We start from the raw sequence: 22,018 nt of genomic DNA, 5'->3' as shown, positions 1-22,018 counted from the left end.
AACACCTTATCTGTACTAATGCTTTGTCTTTCAACACACCATTAACATATTGTTTGCCTTTGCTCCATGACCTTTTGGTCAGCTATGTGGCCTTGTCCAATCTACACCTTCACCTTCTCCTTTGTTATTTCTTGCCCCACCCCCACCTCACTTGCTTATAACCTGTGACATTTCTAATATTTGTCAATTCCGAAGAAGGGTCACTGACCCGAAACGTTAACTCTGCTTCTCTTTCCACAGACGCTGCCAGACCTGCTGAGAGGTTCCAGCATTTCTTGTTTTTATTTCAGATTTCCAGCATCTGCAGTATTTTGCTTTTACATTACTCTGTCTCCTCTTCCATGTCATTAATATAGAGTGTAAATAGCTGAGGCCCCAGCACTGATCCTTGCGGCACCCCATTATTCACTGCCTGACAACTTGAAAATGTCCCATTTATGCCCACTTTGTGTTTCCTGTCTGTCAACCAATCCTCTATCCATGCTAATATATTACCCCAACACCATGAGCACTTATCATGTCTATTAATCTTTTATGTGACACCTTATCGAATGCCTTTTGAAAATCTAGGTATACTGCATCTACTGGTTCCCCTTTATTTACCCTGCTAGTTACATCCTCAAAAAAATTCTAATAAATTTGTCAAACAGGATCTCCCTTTAGCAAAATCATGTTGACTTGTTCTAATCATACTATGTTTTTCCAAGTGCTATGTTAAGACTTGTTTAATAGTTTCCAGCATCTTCCCAACAACTATAGGCTAACTGGCCTATAGTTCCCTGTTTTGCTCTCTACCCCCTTTCTTGAAAAGCAGTGTAACCTTTGCCAACTTCCAATCTGACGGGACCATTCCTGAATCTAAGGAAATGTGTAAAATCATAGCCAGCGCATCCACAATCTCTGCAGCTATCTCTTTTAGAACCCTAGGATGTAGGCCATCTGGTTTTGTCAGATTTTAGTCCCTCAAGTTTGTCAAAGACTTTTTCTCGGCTGAAATCAAGATCCTTAATTTCCTCATTCTTTTTAGCCTCTAGGTTACTGCCTATTTCTGGTATGGAGCTTGTGTCTCCTACTGTGAAGACGTACACAAAATATTTGTTCAATGCCTCTGCCATTTCCTCATTCCCCATGATAATTTCTCCTGTGTCTGCCTCTAAGGGACCAATGTCTACTTTAGCTACTCTCTTCCTTTTTATGTACTTTTAAAAACTCTTACTATCTGTTTTTATATTGCTGGCTAGTTTACTCTCGTGTTCTATTTTTTTCCCTTTTTATCAACTTTTTGGTGGCCCTTTGCTGGTTTCTAAAACACTCTCAATCCTCAGACTTTGCTGTTTTTTGCGACATTATTAGACTAAAAGAAGAGTCTAATACTCTCAACTTCCTGAATGAGCCACGGATGGGTCTTTCGGGACATGTTTTTGTTTTTGAACCGAATGTACTTTTGTTGAACCCTTTGAATTGTTTCTTTTAAATGTTTCCCACTGTTCATTTACCACCATACCTTCCAGTCTATTTACCCAATTAACCGTAGCCAGTTCTCCCCTCATACCTTCATAATTGGCTTTGTTTAAGTTTAAGATTCTTGTTTGTGATTGAAATGTGTCACTTTCATACTTAACATGAAATTCAGTGGTATTATGTTCAATCTTTCCCAGTGGATCTTTTACGATGGCATTGCTTATTAACCCCTGCTTCATTACACAATGAGATCTTAGATAACTTTATCCCTAGTCGATTTTACAACATATTGCTCCAAGAAACTGTCACGAAAGCATTCTACAAATTCATCTTCTAGACCATTGTTGCCAATTTGATTGTCCCAGTCTATATGCAGATTAATGACCCCCACAATTAATACATTACCTTTTTTACATGCTCCAATAATTTTCTGTTTAATGTTCTGTCTAATAATATAACTACTGTTAGGGGGCCTGTAAACTACTCCCACCAGTGTTTTCTGACTCCTGCTATTCCTAATTTCCACCCAAACTGATTCTACTTCATGATCTTCTGAGGCCAGATCCCTTCTTATTGTCCTTATGCCATCCTTTACTATCAGGGCTACCCTTCTTCCTTTGCTATTCTGTCTGTCTCTCCGAAATATTGTGTACCCTGGAATATTTATTTTCCAACCTTGATCTCCTTGTAACCATGTCTCGGGAATGGCAATTAGATCTAGATCATTTACCTCTATTCGTGCCAGTAGTTCATCTACCTTATTACAGCTGCTTCGTGCATCCAGATAAAGGAACTTCAGTTACATTTTTTTACCTCTATTCCCTGCAATGACTTTATTTGCTAATGTACAATTTTTGTTAAACTCTCTGTCCCTTCCAGTCCCGTTCTGTTGGGAGTTACCGACATCACTATCCTGCTCCGATGCCCTGACCCCTCTCTTTGGATTTCTAAAGTTCCCTTTACCCAAACCCCCACCCCCGCCGTTAGTTTAAAGCCCTGTTCACAGCCCTAGGTATGCGATTGGCCGGGACGCTGGTTCCAGCCCAGTTCAAGTGAAGCCCATCCCAACAGAATAGCTCCCTCTTCCCTGAGTACTGATGTCAGTGCCCCAAGAATTGAAACCCCTTCTTCCCACACCACTCTTTGAGCCACACATTTAGTTCTCTGATCTGCTTGACCCTGTACCAGATTAATCTCCTCAGCAGGGTAGGCGGCATCTGTGAGAGAGGAACAGATAACGTTTCAGGTTGATCTTTTGCCAGAGCCTCTTCTGTCCCCTTTATAAGCCTCATCGTAAAACTGAAGCTTAGAAATTACTGTAATCTTTAACTGCTTCATGGAATGTTATAGAGACAAAACCTATTTTTGCACAAGTTTGCACTTTTTCTATAGGTGAGCCACTTCTTACCCCACTCCTCTGCTTGCTTGCCATAGCCTCCAATATTCCCCTTTTCCAAGTTTCTATTTAATGCCTTTTTTAAAGAACAGTTATAAACTCTGCTTCAACAACCTTTTATTAACCCTGATATAACCCATCATTTTCATGAAGACCACTAGCAGACCATCTCATAACTCTATTGACCATGTTGGAAAAAGTCCAGATTGCTCAAGAACAAGAGGTATGAAGAAATATTGAGGGGAAACAAAGGGAAGTAGTAAAGGACTTCATGAACGTATAGAGTAAAAGACAAGTTAACTATAGACCAACCAGACTAACAATATTTAACACAAGTGAAATGGATTTGTCTTATAACCAATTGGAATAAGATTCATGTTTTCTTTATAGCACGACTGGCTTTTTGAAATTCTGTCTTGTGTACTTTTGAAAGAATTTTTGTTGGTTCAACTGATCCAGTGTGTTTAACTGATAACTATGGTTAATTGGATTTGTGTTTGGTCCCCCTTTAGAATACTTCCAGATGGGTTGGAATTGGAAATCCTTTCAACAATCAAAAAGACTTTCAACTTCAGCCAAAGTGAGGCACACCATCTATTCCAGACTCTGATGGAATGTATGAAGGCTAGAGAACTTGTAAGTTCTGTCACAATAATATGCTTTGGCAGGCCGGAAGTTTGTGAGTTGTTTCGCTATCTTTTGTTTCTCAAATGTGGGTTTGAATGTGGTCCATACTAATAGAATGGAATATGTCCATGCTCTGAACCTAACTGGAATGCGATTGGCTGAAGGCACACTCTTCCCCACACATTAATACAAAATCTAATTGCCTTACTCGAGCTTTAAGCAGTTCTGGTGTTGGAGATTGAGAAAACTGGCATAGCTGTTGTCTGGGTGCTCAGGATACCTTGCTAGGGCAGAGTACATAGTCGCAAAGCAGAGTTTGCACAGGAAAAAACATTGACTAGCTTGCTCTTTCCAGTTACTCTCTGATTCTGAAATGAATAGCCATGTATTTCCTGTCCTTAAAACTTGCCAAAGCTTTTTGGTCCCCTACCGCCACTGGTAATCTATTCCATGGTTCTAGCATCCTTTTTAAAGTAGTACTTAAGTTTGCTTTTTTTTTAACACCCTTAACTTTAAAGAGGTGGGAAATTGAATACAAAAGTAGGGAGGTTATGCTACAGTTACACAGGGCATTGGTGTGACCACATCTGGAGAACAAAGAACAGTACAGCACAGGAACAGGCCATTCGACCCTCCAAGCCTGCGCCAATCTTGATGCCTGCCGAAACTAACACCTTCTGCACTTCCGGGGCCCATATCCCTCTATTCCCTTCCTATTCATATATTTGTCAAGATGTCTCTTAAACGTCGCTATCGTATCTGCTTCCACCACCTCCCCTGGCAGCAAGTTCCAGGCACTCACCACTCCGTGTACAGTATCGGTCTCCTTATTTAAGAAAGGATGTAGATGCATTGGAAGCAGTTCAGAGAAGGTTTACTATACTAAATACCTGGAATTGGGCACGTTGTCTTATGAGGAAAGGTTGGACAGACTAAGCTTGTATCTGCTGGAGTTTAGAAGAGTAAGAGGTGACTCGATTAAAACATATAAGATCCTGAGGGGTCTTGACAGGGTGGATGTGGAAAGATGTTTGACCTTGTGGGAGAATCTAGAACTAGGGGTCACAATTTAAAAATAAGGGGTCACCCATTTAAGACAGAGGGGAGTGTCTTTGGAACTCTTCCTCAAAAGGCGGTGGAAGTAGAGTCTTTTTGAATATTTTTGATGAGAGGTGGATAGATTCTAGATAAGCAAGCGGGTGGAAGGTAATCAGGGGTAGGCGGAAATGCGGAGTTGAGGTTACAATCAGATCAGCCATGATCATGTTGAATGGCGGAGCAAGCTCGAGGGGCCGAGTGGCCTACTCCTCCTAATTCATACGTTTGTAAACAGTGGCGCAGTGGTTAGCACCGCAGCCTCACAGCTCCAGCGACCCGGGTTCAATTCTGGGTACTGCCTGTGTGGAGTTTGCAAGTTCTCCCTGTGTCTGCGTGGGTTTCCTCCGGGTGCTCCGGTTTCCTCCCACATGCCAAAGACTTGCAGGTTGATAGGTAAATTGTCCCTAGTATAGGTAGGTGGTAGGGAAATATAGGGACAGGTGGGGATGTGGTAGGAATATGGAATTAGTGTAGGATTAGTATAAATGGGTGGTTGATGGTCGGCACAGACTCGGTGGGCCAAAGGGCCTGTTTCAGTGCTGTATCTCTAAACTAAACTGTCCCCTAGTTCTCAAATCCTGTACTGCATCCTCCTTCAGAGAGCTAAGTTCTAGGATAAATAATCTTTGCTTTTAACTCAGGAGTGAGCCTCTTGGCCTTTCTCTGGACTTGCTCCAGTAATTCTACATACTTCCTGTAATATGGAAGGCAAAACTGAACACAGTACTCCCAGATGCACCATTACCAAGTCCAAGCTGAACCTCATCAAAACATCCTTAAGCTTATCGATCACATCCCTCGCTCTGCATCTCAATATTTTAAGTGCTTTCTTCACAGTTTGTGAACGCTGAATTAGTGGTTTTCATGATCTACCTTAAAACCTTCTGGTCCCTCTCCTGTAGTGCCTAAAGCACATTGTCACTTAATATGTAATCCACATTCTCACTCTCTCCCTGCCAATTCTTATGACTTTATGTTGAACTTCATCCACTACTGATCAGCCCTTTGACCCCGGCCAGTCCACATTCCCTGGATTTATTGCACATTGCTTAGTACGCAATTTAGTGCATCATGGAGCTACACGTGAAATCCAGAGGTACCTATTAGTGTATAACTGCAGAAGCTGTGTCACGCTCATGCAAGGAGAAATTATGAACTGATGAATTGAACTCAAAACAAGACACTTTTTGCTGCAAAACAAGATGGAGTAAGAGGTCAGGTGACCTCTCCTATACAGTGAATTCACATGGTAACTGCTGGGACCCTGAACAAATCGTCATGTCTGGTCAAGTGTAAAAGAAAGCATTAGAAATGTAAATGGTCCATTCAATGCGAATGGCTGCCCCGCTTCAAGTTGGGCTAACAATGACTTGGCAGCCATGGAGACTCCAGACTCAAACCTAGGATAATGGGTGTGAAAAAAAAGCCACTTTATCAAGATGGCACAGAGCTGAACAACATCCAAACCCGTTGCCTAACAATGGCCACGCCATCAAACACCATTTATGAGAAAACGATAGGAGAGAAACATTGGTGACCTGAAAGAATCCAAGTCTCTGACATTCTAATAAGAGACATTTTCTGTGCAGAAAGTCAGAAGGAAGAGTGATCCATCCCAGCAAGAAGGACTCTGCGCGAATACCATCTTTAAACTACCTAGAGGCAGACATGAAAGGTGACCTTGAAATTTCCTACCTGAGCAATTGTAACAAGATTTCTGCTGTTGAATTGTGACTGAGATTTAACCAAAGACGTCTGGCACATAGCATCTGTCCCCCGAAACATTTCCAAGTTTGACGTCAGTGAACCAAGAAAAAGAAAAACAGCCCTGCACTGTTTTTAAATCTTCCAGGGAAACAAGGTTCCACAGTGAACTCTTTGTAAACACCATCAGACTTAAATGCATGCTATCTTTCTCCTGTGTGTGTGCACGTGTATGTGTGGGTGAAGTTGTGAATATTTTCAGGCGTTGTTTACATACGAACATAAGAATTAGGAGCAGGAGTAGGCCATTCGGCACCTCCAGTCTGCTCCGCCATTTGATAAGATCATGGCTGATTTTGATTGCGGTCTCAATTCTACTTTCCTGTCTACCTGCTATAGCCTTTGACTCCCTTGTCAATCTATCTAACTCAGCTTTAAAAATATTCAATGACCCTGCCTCCACTACTCTCTGGGGAAGAGAATTCCACAGACTAACAACCCTGAGAGAAAAATCTCATCTCTGAGTTAAATGTGAGACCCCTAATTTTTAAACTCTTTTCCCCCCTAGTTCTAATCTCTCCCATAAGGGAAAACATCCCCTCAGCATCCACCCTGTCAAGTCCCCTCAGGATCTTGCATGTTTCAATAAAATCACCTCTCATTCTTCTAAACTCCAATGGATACAGGCCCAACCTGTCCAGCCTTTCTTCATAAGATAACCCCATCATCCCAGTGAGCCTTCTCTGGACTGCTAATGCAATTATATTCTTTAAGTAAGGAGACCAATAAACATTTACTTTTCATTAAACTTATGAGAAAACTTGTCATTTGTCTGTTTATTGACCATTAAAATGCTCCAAGGGCTAAAACACACCGTCTTTGGCCAGTTGAAAGGTGAAAAATGGAAATCATCCGTATCATTTCCCATCTGTCCGTAACAGATGAAATGGAAGAGAAATGAGGGTTTGTTTTCGAGGTTGCAGTGGAGTATAAGAAAGAACTTAAATTTATACAGCACCTTTCACAACGTCAGGACAATCTAGTGCTTCACAGCCAATGAAGTTCTTTAAAGTGTAGTTACTGTTTTAACGTTGGAAATGTGGTTTTGGCCTTGAACCCATGACCTCCTGACTCGGGTGTGAATGCGACCTCTAAACCAAGGCTGACACTCAAATGGCTCAATACAGTAGTAATGTAGGTTTAATTTCTATTCCCCTCCTCCCCCACCACCTCATGGTAGAGATCATCAGTTATTGAGGTGGTGGTGTCGAGGAGCACTTTATGGAATCTAAGTGCCTCCATCATAGTGGGAGGTTTATTGTAACTTAAGCTACATCTGCTCCCTTGTGAAACACATTGTACCTGGTTCCAAGTGGAACTAGCACAGGCATATTGTCACCTGGCCTCTTGAGTGAGGTGGTGGATTATCTGGGAAGAAGTCTGAGGTAGTGTACTCTCAAAAGAAAACTTTAAACGCAACTTCAGATTAATTGATGTTTGCAGAAAATTATCCGGAATTGGTTTGTGTTGGGTACTTCGGAAAAGGTTTCATTATATGCTGCATTTGTATTTCTATATTTTGTGCTTTTCTGTAGACTGGGCAATTACTGAACTATAATTATAACTATACCCTGGAAAAAGTGTGTTTCTCCAGATATTGAATGAGGGCAGGTTTGGGCTTGGATGAGACAGAAAAATCCACCTACTGGAATTGTTTGTCTGCACAAACCATTGCTGCAAGAACCATTTGCATTTATATAGTACCTTTCATGTAGAAAAATATTCCCAAGTGCTTCATTAAGGAAAAAAGAGGGGATGTTGAGCCTTAAGTCTGTATTTTGATCATATTATTGCGTCTGATTTCAGATCACTGTATATCACATTGGGGCTGAAGAACATCAAGACATAGATGTGGCAATTCTAACAGCACTGTTAAAGGGCAAGTATTCTGGGCTTGAACAGCTTCCTTGGTAATCATTCTTAACTTCAGTTTACGGTAATGAAAGATGGCTTTTGCTCCATCATATTGATGAATAGATGCATTTATTAGTTAAATAATCCTAGCAAAAGATGTTTAAGAATCAAGTTTCAGGTCTGTCTTTTGTTTAATTTTGGGTGTCCTGTTGGAATTGTTGGCTGGTTAATGCCCTGTAAATGACCTCTGGGAGTAGTATAGTGATCATGTTACTGAACTAGAATCCAGATGCCTGGAGTAATGTTCCAAAGACATGAGTTCAAATCCCACCATGGCAGCTGAGAGAATTTAAATTCAATTCATTAATATATCTGGAATAAAAAGCAAGTCTCCAAAGTCATCATGAAACTGGTTCACTAATGTCCTCTAGGGATGGAAATCTGTTCTTGCCCAGGGTCTGGCCTACATGTGACTCTAGACCCACAGCAATGTGGTTGGCTCTTAACTCAGTTGTATCAAACTGCAGAAAAGTGATGCAAGCACAGTGGGTGTATCTATACCACATGGACTGCAGGGTTCAAGAAGGCAGCTCACCACCTTAAGGGTAATTAAGAGTGCGCAATAGATGCTGGCCTTGCCAGTGGCGCTCGCATTCCAGGAACAGAATAAAATACAAAGTGTGATGCTGAGTGATTATTGACTATTGCCTTTGGTCAGTGAGTGCTACCAAAGTGCTGATCTCTGTCAGCTCAAGCTTTCTACTAATGAAATAAATCCAAGGTTGGAGATAGAAGGAGTGGCCTATGTGTGGAAAAAAAGATATTGTGATATTCATGAAATAAAGCAGGTTGTACTGCTAATCACATGTACATTTTTATAAAAGCAATTGATGAATGAAAATGAGGTAGTTAAAATCCACAGTGACATTGAGCCACATAGCTTGCAAACTTAGAAATCTGCTCTGACAGAATCATATGTCTGTTTTAATACCACATTAACTTAAATTTTAAATATCGAATATAGGTCAAAATAGTTTCTGTGCTTTGCAGATGGACTTTGCAGTTCAGCAGGACAACAGAGTTGTACGTTGTACTAATTTGAAGCTGGGTGATGTGGCCAGGAACCCGAAGCCTACTTTCCAAGCTGTGATGTTGAGCACTACACCATTCAGATTCTGGGAAGTGGGAAATCGTAGGAAAATCAAATTCAGAATGAGACAGAATAGGTGCATACACAGAAATAAGAGAAAATAACTTTGTACAGCCAAAAGCTACCCACTATGTGATGGCTAAGAGCTAGAGAGATGTGAGTAAAAAGATAATTTCAAGAGTTTGTGGTAGGAATAAAAGAAGTAAGAATTGATATTAGGGTTATTATGTGTGGTGTGTAAGAAAGGCTGTTTGTGAATTCAAGGTAAAACTAAGCCTGCACTTAGCATTTTACTCTTTTTCACCCTCTGGCCTGAGTATGAACTCAGCAATAGTCAAAGGTTAACCAGCTTATGAGATTGTATCTAGAATGAGAAAGCTGAGAATTAGTTCTGGCAATAACTATGGCATGTACAGCATGCAATAGCATCTTTTCCACACACTGTTCCAAATAGTAAGTTTATGTGTCTCACTGAAGCTATAACTCTTTAAATTCAGGTACCAATTCATCTGCATTTGATCAATTGATCTTGACTCTCGCCTGGGACAGAGTGGACATTGCAAAGAACCATGCATTTGTTTATGGGCAGCAGTGGCTGGTATGTAAGCATTAACATTCTAGGAAACCTTTATGGTTATGGCTAGATGCAGCACTGGAGTGGAATTATTTCTTCAGCTGGATTTACTTTTTTATTTTTTATCTTTGTAAAGATAATGGAATTATTTTGAGTATGACCTATGAAATTCTAACCGTATTTATATATATTTTCCTTCTAATGTTTAATTTTGCTGCCCTGTTTGTTACAAGAGTTTTTGTTTTTGTACTAAAATCTTAGAATTCTATGTGTTTTTATTTTTTAAAAAAAGAGGATTTTTCCTCTCTGGACATTGACCTGCAAAGAGCTGAAATTTTTGCATAATAAAATAAAAGCAAAATACTGCAGATGCTGGAAATCTGAAATAAAAACAAGAAATGCTGGAAATATTCAACAGGTCTGGCAGCATCTGTGGAGAGAGAAGCAGAGTTGATGTTTCAGGTCAGTGATTTTTCATCAGAACTGGCAAAGGTTAGAAATGTAATGGGTTTTAAGCAAATAAAGCGGGGTGGGGAAAAGAGAACAAAAGGGGAGGTGTTCATAGGACAGAGGGTCGGAGAGGTTAACTGACAAGGAGGTCATGGGGCAAAGGCAAAGAGCGAGCTAATGGTGTGCTGAAAGACAAAGCATTAGTGCAGAGAGGGTGTTAAATGACAGAAATAATGAACAGCCGAGCCAAAAGCACAAACATGAAAAAAAGTGGGCAGGCACACGGTTAAAAAAAATGAAGGATGAAACAAACTGAAATAAAATGTAAATGGGTCAGTCATGCTCTGAAATTATTGAACTCAGTGTTCAGTCCGGTAGGCTGTAGTGTGCCTAATCAGTAAATGAGGTGCTGTTCCTCGAGCTTGCGTTGATGTTCAGAGAAACACTGCAGCAAGCCCAGGACAGAGACGTCAGCATGAGAGTAGGGGGTTGTGTTGAAATGGCAAGCAACAGGAAGCTTGGGGTCATGATTTTGGACTGAGCGGAGGTGTTCCGCAAAGCGATCACCCAATTTGCGTTTGGTCTCCCCAGTGTAGAGGAGACCGCATTGTGAGCAGTGAATATAGTATACTAAATTGAAAGAGGTACAAGTAAATTGCTGCTTCACCTGAAAGGAATGTTTGGGGACTTGGATAGTGAGGAGAGAAGAGGTAAAAGGGCAGGTATTACACCACCTGCGATTGCTTGGAAAGGTGTGGTGGGAAGTGGGCGAGGTGTTGGGGGTAATGGTGGAGTAGCCCAGGGTGTCGCAGAGGGAATGATCCCTTTGGAATGCTGACAGGAGGGGAGCGGAAGATGTGTGTTTGGTGGTGGCATCATGCTGGAGGTGGCAGAAATGGCGGAGGATGATCCTTTGGATGTGGAAGCTGGTGGGGTGGAAAGTGAGGACAAGGGGAACCCTGTCACGGTTCTGGGAGGGAGGCGAAGGGGTGAGGGTAGAGGTGCGGGAAATGGGCCGGACACAGTTGAGAGCCCTGTCAACCACAGTGGGGGGAATCCTCGGTTGAGGGAAAAGGAGGACCTATCAGAAGCGCTGTTTTGGAAGGTTGCATCATAGCATATGTGTCGGAGATAGAGAAACTGGGGGAATGGAATCCTCACAGGAGGCAGGATGTGAAGAAGTGTAGTCGAGGTAATTATGGGAGTCGGTGGGCTTATAATGAATATTAGTGGACCACCCACCCTTCCTCCCAGGACAGCGACAGGGTTCCCCTTGTCCTCACTTTCCACCCCACCAACCTCCACATCCGAAGGATCATCATCCACCATTTCCGCCACCTCCAGCATGATGTCACCACCAAACACATCTTGCCTTCCCCTCCCCTGTCAGCATTCCAAAGGGATCATTCCCTCCATGGCACCATGGGCCACTCCTCCCATTACGCCCGGCACCTAGTCCACTTCCCATGGCACCTTCCCATGCAATAGCAGGAGGTGTAACACCTGCCCGTTTGCATCCTCTGTCCTCACTATCCAAGGCCCCAAACACTACTTTCAGATGAAGCAGTGATTTACTTGTACTTCTTTCAATTTAGTATACTGGATTCACTTCTCACATTGTGGTCTCCTCTACATTGGGGAGACCAAACGCAGATTGGGTGACTGCTTTGCGGAACATTTCCGCTCCGTCCGAAAACATGACCCCTATCTTCCGTTTCAACACATCCCCCTGCTCTCATATCTATCCTGGGATTGCTGCAGCGTTCCAGTGAACGCAAGCTCGAGGAACAGCATCTCATTTACCGATTAGGCACGCTACAGTCTACTGGACTGAACATTAAGTTCAATAATTTCAGAGCATGACTGGCCCATTTTTTGTTTTGATTTTAATTTTATTTCAGTTTGTCTCATCCTACATTTTTTTTTTTAACTGTGTGCCTCCCCATTTTTTTTTCATGTTTGTGCTTTTGGCTAGGGCTATTCATTATTCTGTCATTTAATGCCCTCTCTGCACTAATGCTTTGTCTTTCACCACACCATTAGCACACTCTTTACCCCATGATCTCCTGGTCAGCTAATCTTTCTGACCCTCTGTCCTATCAGCATCTTCCCTTTTGTTCTCTTTTCCCCACCTGTTAAAACCTATTATGTTTCTGACCTTTGCCAGTTCTGATGAAAGGTCACTGACCTGAAACGTTAACACTCCTTCTCTCTCCACAGTTGCTGCCAGACCTGCTGAAATACTTGGATGTTGACTCTGTACAAAAGATCTGGCAAACAGGCAATTTCAAGGAAACAAGGTTTTGACCTCCTAAGAGGAAACTCTGTCTGGCCAGGTGATCGGCACAGCCAGGTTTTTGCTTTCACTTTGGACTTTTAAAAACCAGTGAGTTGGATAAAGAGCAGGCATTTGAAACTCAGACCTGACCTGCCTGGAGACTAGATAAAAAGACCTCTCTGTGTAAAGGAAACCTGCATCTCTTGCAAAGAAATCCTGTATTTGAAAGGTGACAGATTCCTATTGCCTCCAGTCTCTGAAGAATTCCTGAATTCACTGTGGTTCCTATTGCCTCCATTGTTTTGGGAAATCCTGAAACTTGAAGAAAGCTTCTACTGCAGTATTGCTACTGAGAGTCCTAAGCAGTTGCTCCACCCCTGCTGCAGACGAGTTGCCTTGACCGACTGTTCATTCAACCTCACCTGGAGATACTTCAAATGGCATCCAACTATTCGACTCAGGGACACCTCACCGACCTGAAAACGTCCTACCAGAACGTGACAAACCCAATTATTTTATTCTTCCTCCTTGTTCCTATGAAACAGCTGTAAACAAAAAAAAATCCTTTTTACCTCAACTTTTTTTTGAATGTGTGTGTACATGAGGGTTAGAAAGAATAAGGAGTTTTTAAAAATCTTTTTGTATATAGATTTATCTCATTAAGACTTAGTTTATTAATAAATAGTTAATTTGTTTAAAGAAACCTGGTTGATGTGTGTTATTCTGGGGAACATATAGAGTTTCTAATTGGTCATTTTTTGGTTGGTGGAAAAATTTATTGATATGCGGTGAACCGTGGAGAAGTGGGACTGAGTTAACAGTGCATTTCTCCCGCCTTGTTCGTAACATATTAATAAGCAATTGTATGCATTCAGCCCAACTGCTCTAACCATTGAGTTTAAACAATGCAGCAAATGAGACTTCCATGCTGATTTTTTTTTTATATTGGATATTACAGGTTGGATCACTGGAGCAAGCAATGTTGGATGCTCTTGTCATGGACCGAGTGGAGTTTGTGAAACTTCTCATCGAGAATGGAGTTAGTATGCACAAGTTTCTCACAATCCCTAGGCTTGAAGAGCTGTACAACACAGTAAGTGCGAGGAATGGTTTATGTTTTGAAGTCTAAATACTACAATAGTAATAGAGTGCAGAAATTTAAGAGTTATGGAAAATAATATTTGCCATTAAGATTTTGTATAAATAATTCACATTTAATCACGAACACTGGTAGTTGTACTTACAATACCACATTAAGGGGTTGTTTAAATTATTTAAATTATTGGCTAATATAAAGTGTATCTTTTTTTTTTGTAGTTAGACCTTGATCTTCACCCATATGTAGTGTGAAGAAGATTAGGGCTACCTAATACAACTTTCGATGGATGCTGTCTTAGTTTTCATATACAAGCCACTACACTTCAAAAGAAAAAGAACTTTGTGACATCCTGCAGATGTGATGTCATTATATTAAATACTTCTTTTTCCCTGCCCTTCTTTCCCTCCTTTTGTTGCTTAGAAATACTTCATTTTATTTTTTGTGCTGTTTCATTGCAGAAACAAGGGCCAACTAATCCAACACTACTTCATCTAGTGAGAGATGTTAAACAGGTAATTTTTCTGCTGTTTATCTTTGACCTGCTTTCATCTCTGACCAACATTTTATAGAAGTTTATAAATAGGAATATTGCCAACTTATAGATTTTTGCAGTGGTCTTTGTAATTTGTCCAAATTAGAATTTATGCTGTAAAAGTTATGAGACAGAGTTTTGCTGTCAATGTATAAGAATAGCAGAAAGTTAAATGCAGTGGCGTCCTGGTTTGTGTAAAGGTTATTTATTGCTGAAGATGTGCAGTTTTCACGAGCATTTAAAAAGACATTTGAGTGCCTATATTGCTCTGTCTTTGTGAGTTGCCCATTGTTCACGTTGAAGGAGTTAAACAATCAATACTTGGTCACATCTGTAGAATAGTAATTGTCAGCAAAATGATTTCAGTGAAAATATCTGTTTAACTTGGACAGTGTAACTGTTATAGTGTCCATCTTAGTAACTCCTTTAGTTTCCTTAATATGGTCATCAGCATATGTCATCTAAATAAACTATATCCTATGTAGAAGGTGGGAAAATCAAAATGACTTAGTGCATTAAAAAAAAATTCAAGGCTCCTTTGTCAAAGGTTTGACAAGCATATTAAAATGAATACTTTTCCATCAGTTAACGGCAGTAAGGTAGTGGTTGGGTGTAACATAGTTCAGCATCTCTCTCTGCCTTAAACCAGTGGAAGTTCATATTTTCATCACTCTTCGCAAATTGTGCACTGTAGCTGCACTTTGACATAACCTGATTTAGAACGCTAAGACAAGTTTAATCTAAAACCAGTTGCCTTTTTTGTTAGCTGAAAAAGCTGTAATTCTTCTGAATTGAAGCTTTTCAAGATTAACTTTGGCCACCTGAACTGTCATAAAGAAAGAGCTGTACAGTTATTGATTTTGTTATTTCATAATTTCTTTCCAACTTGGGCTATTTAAACTTCTGCTAGGCTTTGTCAGGAAGTCATCTTATGTAGAACTTACCCTTGCACTCTTAAGTCCAGTCTCTGAAATTTGTAAGAAGGACACATTGGTCCCAGCCCACAATTTCCATTTCACTGGGATGGAAAGTCATTACTGCTGACGGAATAAATGATTTTGAATTGTTTTTATTCTGTAGGGGAACCTCCCTTCAGATTATAAAATCACTTTGATTGATGTGGGTCTCGTCATCGAATACCTTATGGGTGGAACTTATCGATGTACATACACAAGGAAACGTTTCAGAATTATCTACAACAATCTCCATGGAAACAATAGGGTATGTTCTTTTCTGGAATATCTCACTGCAAGTTCCAGAAATGTAGTGAGCTGACCTATAAGGTCATGTTGCCAAACAAGGTTTTGGGGGTGGGGTGGGGTTTGGAGATGTTTGAAATTTTAAAAGTTTTAAAGACCTTTTAAGCAGAACGTAAAGGTGACATGTTCGATGCTGCAGCTTAATTGGATAAATTATTGTCTGATTCCCCATGCAATGTTACTGCTGTCCGTTGCCAGTGGAACTGAGGTAATTAATGAAAACTGGTTCCCCACAGGGAGAGGGGACCGGGAAAATTCCAAGACAAGTTCTTCCATTCACTTTCTATGTGTTGAAATCCCAGCCTTTACTATAAGCAAATAATACAGGGTTGAGGTGGTGGTCTAACACTGTAGCCTGTGCCTTCTGTTAACAGACTGGAATTTCACATCCATAATGAACAATTGTTCAGAATTGCATTTCTTTAATAAGTAAATTGGGACATAGTTTAGTGCAGCATTGTTGGATTGTCATTAAAACAAAACAACTGGTTCACTGACCTCCTTACCCAGTCTGGCCTGTATGTGACTCCACACCAACACCAGAAATGCAACACAAGGTGGTGCTTTAGCCCCTAATCCTAAATCCAAGCAACACTGGAGCATCACTGGTATTTTTTAAATTTTGATGAGCATGGAACTATTTGGACCATTCTCTAACAACCTTTCTGTTACCTTTTTAATCCAGAGATCTGGACGACATTCATCAAGTAGTATACCTCAGCTGCGCAGACACCAGGAGTCGCTGACTAATCGAGCAGACAAAAAAGAAAAGACACGACATAATCACTTCATTAAGACTGCACAGCCTTATAAACCCAAGGTACTGGACACTGAAAAACTGCACATGCAAATGACTTTCAAATGTGGCAGATTGTTTGTGGTTTGGGATGTACTTACCACTTGGTCTCGGGCACTAACTTTTGAAAAGTACTCCAGGCACGAGCTGAGCTGTTGTCACACTGGGTGTTGAGCGATTTTCTAGTGTGGGAGCAACAATTTGCAATTTATTTAAACATTTTAATTTTTATTATTTCAAGTTGATGTTTTCAGTCTTCTCCACATCGGTACCAACGACATAGGCAGGAAGAGTGATGAGGTCCTGCAGGGGGAGTTTAGGGAGTTTGGCAGAAAGTTTAAAAAAACAGGACCTCTAGGGTTGTAATCTCGGGATTACTCCCTGTGCCATGTGCCAGTGAGGCTAGAAATAGGAAGATAGTGCAGCTAAACACGTGGCTGAACAGCTGGTGTAGAAGGGAGGGTTTCAGATATCTGGACCATTGGGATCTCTTCAGGGACAGGTGGGCCTGTACAAGAAAAACGGGTTGCATCAAAACTGGAGGGACACAAATATCCTGGCTGCAAGGTTTGCTAGCGTCACTCGGGAGGGTTTAAACTAGTGTGGCAGGGGGGTGGGAACCAGAGCAGTCTGACAGCAAGTGAAATAAATGAAGGGGAACGAGTAAATGAGGCCGGTAAGACTAAGAGGAAGAGCAGGCAGGGAGCTGTTGCTGAGAACAGCGGGACTGGTGGTCTGAAGTGCATTTGTTTCAATGCGAGAAGTATAACAGGTAAGGCAGATGAACTTAGAGCTTGGATTAGTACTTGGAACTATGATGTTGCTATTACAGAGACTTGGTTGAGGGAAGGACAGGATTGGCAGCTAAATGCTCCAGGATTTAGAAGCTGCAGGCGGGATAGAGGGGGATGTAAAAGGGGTGGGGGAGTTGCATTACTGGTTAAGGAGAATATCACAGCTGTACTGCAGGAGGACACCTCGGAGGGGTCATGCAGCGAGGCAATGTGGGTGGAGCTCAGGAATAGGAAGGGTGCAGTCACGATGTTGGGGGTTTACTACAGGCCTCCCAACAGCCAGCGGGAGGTAGAGGAGCAGATATGTAGACAGATTTTGGAAAGATGTAAAGGTAGGGTTGTAGTGGGGGGTGATTTTAACTTCCCTTATATTGACTGGGACTCACTTAGTGCTAGGGGCTTGGATGGGGCAGAATTTGTAAGGAGCATCCAGGAGGGCTTCTTGAAACAATACGTAGATAGTCCAACTAGGGATGGGGCCGTATTGGACCTGGTATTGGGGAATGCGCCCGGCCAGGTGGTCGAAGTTTTAGTAGGGGAGCATTTCGGGAACAGTGACCATAATTCCATAAGTTTTAAAGTACTTGTGGATAAGGATAAGAGTATTCCTCAGGTGAAGGTGCTAAATTGGGGGAAGGCTAATTATAACAATATTAGGCAGGAACTGAAGAATTTAGATTGGGGACGGCTGTTTGAGGGTAAATCAACATCTGACGTGGGAGTCTTTCAAATGTCAGTTGATTAGCATCCAGGACCAGCATGTTCCTGTGAGGAAGAAGTTTGGCAAATTTCAGGAACCTTGGATAACGCGGGATATTGTGAGCCTCGTCAAAAAGAAAAAGGAAGCATTCGTAAGGGCTGGAAGGCTAGGAACAGACGAATCCCTTGAGGAATATAAAGACAGTAGGAAGGAACTTAAGCAAGGAGTCAGGAGGGCTAAAAGGGGTTATGAGAAGTCATTGGCAAACAGGATTAAGGAAAATCCCAAGGCTTTTTATAAGTATATAAAGAGCAAGAGGGTAACCAGGGAAAGGGTTGGCCCACTTAAGGACAGAGAAGGGAATCTATGTGTGGAGCCAGAGGAAATGGGCGAGGTACTAAATGAGTACTTTGCATCAGTATTCACCAAGGAGAAGGACTTGGTGGATGATGAGTCTAGGGAAGGGAGTGTAGATAGTCTCAGTCATCTCATTATCAAAAAGGAGGTGGTGTTGGGTGTCGTGCAAAGCATTAAGGTAGTTAAGTCCCCAGGGCCTGATGGGATCTACCCCAGAATACTGAGGGAGGTAAGGGAAGAAATTGCTGGGACCTTGACAGAAATCTTTGCATCCCAATTGGCTACAGGTGAGGTCCCAGAGGACTGGAGAATAGCCAATATTGTTACTTTGTTTAAGAAGGGTAGCAAGGATAATCCAGGAAATTATAGGCCGGTGAGCCTTGCGTCAGTGGTAGGGAAATTATTAGAGAGGATTCTTCGGGACAGGATTTACTCCCATTTGGAAACAAATGGACTTATTAGCGAGAGGCAGCATGGTTTTGTGAAGGGGAGGTTGTGCCTCACTAATTTGATTGAGTTTTTTGAGGAAGTGACAAAGATGATTGATGAAGGAAGGGCAGTGGATGTTATCTATGTGGACTTCAGTAAAGCCTTTGACCAGGTCCTTCATGGCAGACTGATACAAAAGGTGAAGTCACATGAGATCAGAGGGGAGCTGGCAAGATGGATACAGAACTGGCTCTGTCATAGAAGACAGAGGGTATCAGTGGAAGGGTGCTTTTCTGAATGGAGGGATGTGACTAGTGGTGTTCCGCAGGGATCAGTGCTGGGACCTTTGCTGTTTGTAGTATATATAAATGATTTGGAGGAAAATGTAGCTGGTCTGATTAGTAAGTTTGCGGACGACACAAAGGTTGGTGGAGTTGCGGATAATGATGAGGATTGTCAGAGGATACAGCAGGATATAGATCGGTTGGAGACTTGGGCGGAGAAATGGCAGATGGAGTTTAATCCGGACAAATGTGAGGTAATGCATTTTGGAAGGTCTAATGCAGGTGGGAAGTATACAGTAAATGGCAGAACCCTTAGGAGTATTGACAGGCAGAGAGATCTGGGCGTACAGGTCCACAGGTCACTGAAAGTAGCAACGCAGGTGGATAAGGTAGTCAAGAAGGCATACGGCATGCTTGCCTTCATCGGTCGGGGCATAGAGTATAAAAATCGGCAAGTCATGCTGCAGCTGTACAGAACTTTAGTTAGGCCACACTTAGAATGTTGCGTGCAATTCTGATCGCCACACTACCAGAAGGATGTGGAGGCTTTGGAGAGGGTACAGAAGAGGTTTACCAGGATGTTGCCTGTTCTGGAGGCCATTAGCTATGAGGAGAGGTTGGATAAACCCGGATTGTTTTCACTGGAACGACGGAGGTGGAGGGGCGACATGATAGAGGTTTACAAAGTTATAAGTGGCATGGACAGAGTGGATAGTCAGAATCTTTTCCCAGGGTGGAAGAGTCAGTTACTAGGGGACGTAGGTTTAAGGTGAGAGGGGCAAAGTTTAGAGGGGATGTGCGAGGCAAGTTCTTTACACAGAGGGTGGTGAGTGCCTGGAACTTGCTGCCGGGGGAAGTGGTGGAAGCTGGTACGATAATGACGTTTTAAGAGGCATCTTGACAAATACAGGAATAGGATGGGAATAGAGGGATACGGACCCCGGAAGTGCAGAAGGTTTTAGTTTAGGCAGGCATCAAGATCGGCGCAGGCTTGGAGGGCCGAATGGCCTGTTCCTGTGCTGTACTGTTCTTTGTTCTTTGAAAGCTTTTGTACTTTACAGGCACAGCCATTTTGTTTTAATGAAATTGAAGAGCCTCAGAATTCTGCTCTCTAATCTGTGTATTTGTGCTTTCAGTCCTGCAATCAAATGAACGGATGCTTACCTAATTGAAATATTTTTCCCTGTCTAAAATCTTAGAAACAAATTTGATATTGCATCTAACGAGCAAGTTGCTGTTATTGCCTTTGTTTGTTCCAGCCTGTAATTAGCAGAAAAGCTGACTCTATTTTTGCTCTTTCAGCCTGAATCCTCTGTTGATCAGGGGAAGAAAAAAAGAACCAAAGATGAAGTTGTGGACATCGATGACCCAGAGACCAAGCGTTTTCCCTATCCTTTCAATGAGCTGCTAGTGTGGGCTGTACTAATGAAGCGGCAGAAGATGGCCATGTTCTTTTGGCAACATGGAGAGGAGTCCATGGCCAAGGCTTTAGTTGCATGCAAGCTGAATCGATCCATGTCCTATGAGGCAAAACAGAGTGATGTAGTTGATGATACTTCTGAAGAGCTCAAACAGTCTTCTAGGTCAGTAGTTGTAAAGTGCACACAATATTCAATTTAGTAATTATCTAAGGGCATTTGTGCTCAGTGCTAATTAAAGGTTTCTATCAGAACAATCCATCCTGACAATAAACAAAAATAGAAAATGCTGGAGATATTCAGGCAGCATCCATGAAGGGAGGAACAGAGTTATTGTTTCATACGAACATATGAATTAGGAGCGGAAGTAGGCCATTTGGCCCCTCGAGACTGCTCTGCCATTCAGTAAGATCATGGCTGATCTGTTTGTGTTTCAAACTCCACACTCCCATCTTCCTTTGCCTAACAAGAATCTATCTACCTCCACCTTAAAAATATTCAATGTCCTTGCCTCCACCATCTTCTGAGGCAGAGTTCCAAAGTGTCGCAACCCTCAGAGAAAAAAATTCTCCTCATCTGTCCTCAAAGGATGCCCCCTAATTTTAGTTTCAGATCATGATCTTTCATCACATTAATAAAATCTTGTTTGCATTTACCTTGTATAGAATCACTTCAAATTTACATCCCATTCTTTGCACATTCATTTTGGACCCTGTTACATATGACTTCTAGGTAAGAGGGCTAGTAGGTGACCTCCTCTCAGTATTCTGCCAACATTGCTCTTGAATTGCTGCGTTAGGTGTGAGACAACCATGAGTTGATTCACCTGGTATTCCATCTTTCCAATTCAAGAAGAGCCATCTTTCCCCTTGATGGCCTAGCTGAGATTGAAAATTTATGGGGCAACATACATTGTATAACACATAACTATTCTAATGCAAAATATTCAATATAGTGCCTTTAAAGTCCCAAGTGTCCTGCACAGAATTGTAATCAAGCAAAAGTCATTGCCAATCCACAGGGGAGATAATGGGAAGAGGTGGCTTTTAAGAACTGTTTCAACAAAAAAGAGAAGCTATTTAGGGAGGCAATTTCTGCAGACTGACTGCAGAAAGCATGGCCACCAATGGTGGGCTGAAGTGATTTTGGGATGCACAACAGGACAAAGTTAGAGGAAAGCAGTGCGCTTGGGCTGGCAAAAGTTAGATAGGGTGGGGAGAGGCCATGGGAGGGACTTGAACATGAGAATTTTAAACTTGAGGGACTAAGAGCCAAAGTAGGTTAGCAAGTATGGATTGTGGGTGAACGAGATTGGTGTGGGATAGGATATGACCAGCAGAGTTTAGGGTGATGAGTTATGGGATTGTGGAGAATGGGAGGCCAACCAGGAGACCATTGGCACCGTCGAGTTTGGAGGTGGCAGAGTCATGAATGAGGGATTTCAGCAGTAGATGGCTGATGGAAGAGCAGAGATGGGCGATATTACAGTAGGCATTCTTTGTGATGGAGAGGATATGGGGTTGGAAGCTCAGCTGGAGGTCAAGTAGGACGTCAAGCTTGCCAACAGTCTGGTTTAACCTGAGGCATGTGGTGAGGACTGAAAATTGTCTCCTATCTTCCCAAAGTCTAACTGGAGGAAATTGCAGATGTACTACAGGTAAAGCTTCTGAGCTGCTACCTGTTGGACCCTAATAAATA

The 22,018-nt window shown here is 41.9% G+C and overlaps 1 protein-coding gene across 7 annotated transcripts in view; it reads left to right on the top strand.

Annotated features, from left to right (window-relative positions):
* trpm7 (transient receptor potential cation channel, subfamily M, member 7) overlaps positions 1 to 22,018 on the top strand; it is a 208,811-nt gene that overhangs the window by 86,757 nt on the left and 100,036 nt on the right. For 6 of the 7 annotated variants that reach the window (XM_068018326.1, XM_068018322.1, XM_068018325.1 and 3 more), the window contains 8 exons: positions 3,370 to 3,493; positions 8,153 to 8,225; positions 9,848 to 9,948; positions 13,611 to 13,745; positions 14,210 to 14,263; positions 15,364 to 15,504; positions 16,228 to 16,362; positions 20,205 to 20,485. In XM_068018326.1, the coding sequence (XP_067874427.1) occupies positions 3,370 to 3,493; positions 8,153 to 8,225; positions 9,848 to 9,948; positions 13,611 to 13,745; positions 14,210 to 14,263; positions 15,364 to 15,504; positions 16,228 to 16,362; positions 20,205 to 20,485 (1,044 nt within the window). The other variant, XM_068018329.1, reaches the window with a different exon arrangement.

Source organism: Heterodontus francisci, chromosome 38 (assembly GCF_036365525.1).
Source record: "Heterodontus francisci isolate sHetFra1 chromosome 38, sHetFra1.hap1, whole genome shotgun sequence".
Lineage (NCBI taxonomy): Eukaryota > Metazoa > Chordata > Chondrichthyes > Heterodontiformes > Heterodontidae > Heterodontus > Heterodontus francisci.
The sequence above is the reverse complement of the archived record's forward strand: the minus strand, read 5'-3'. Positions and strand labels throughout refer to the sequence as shown.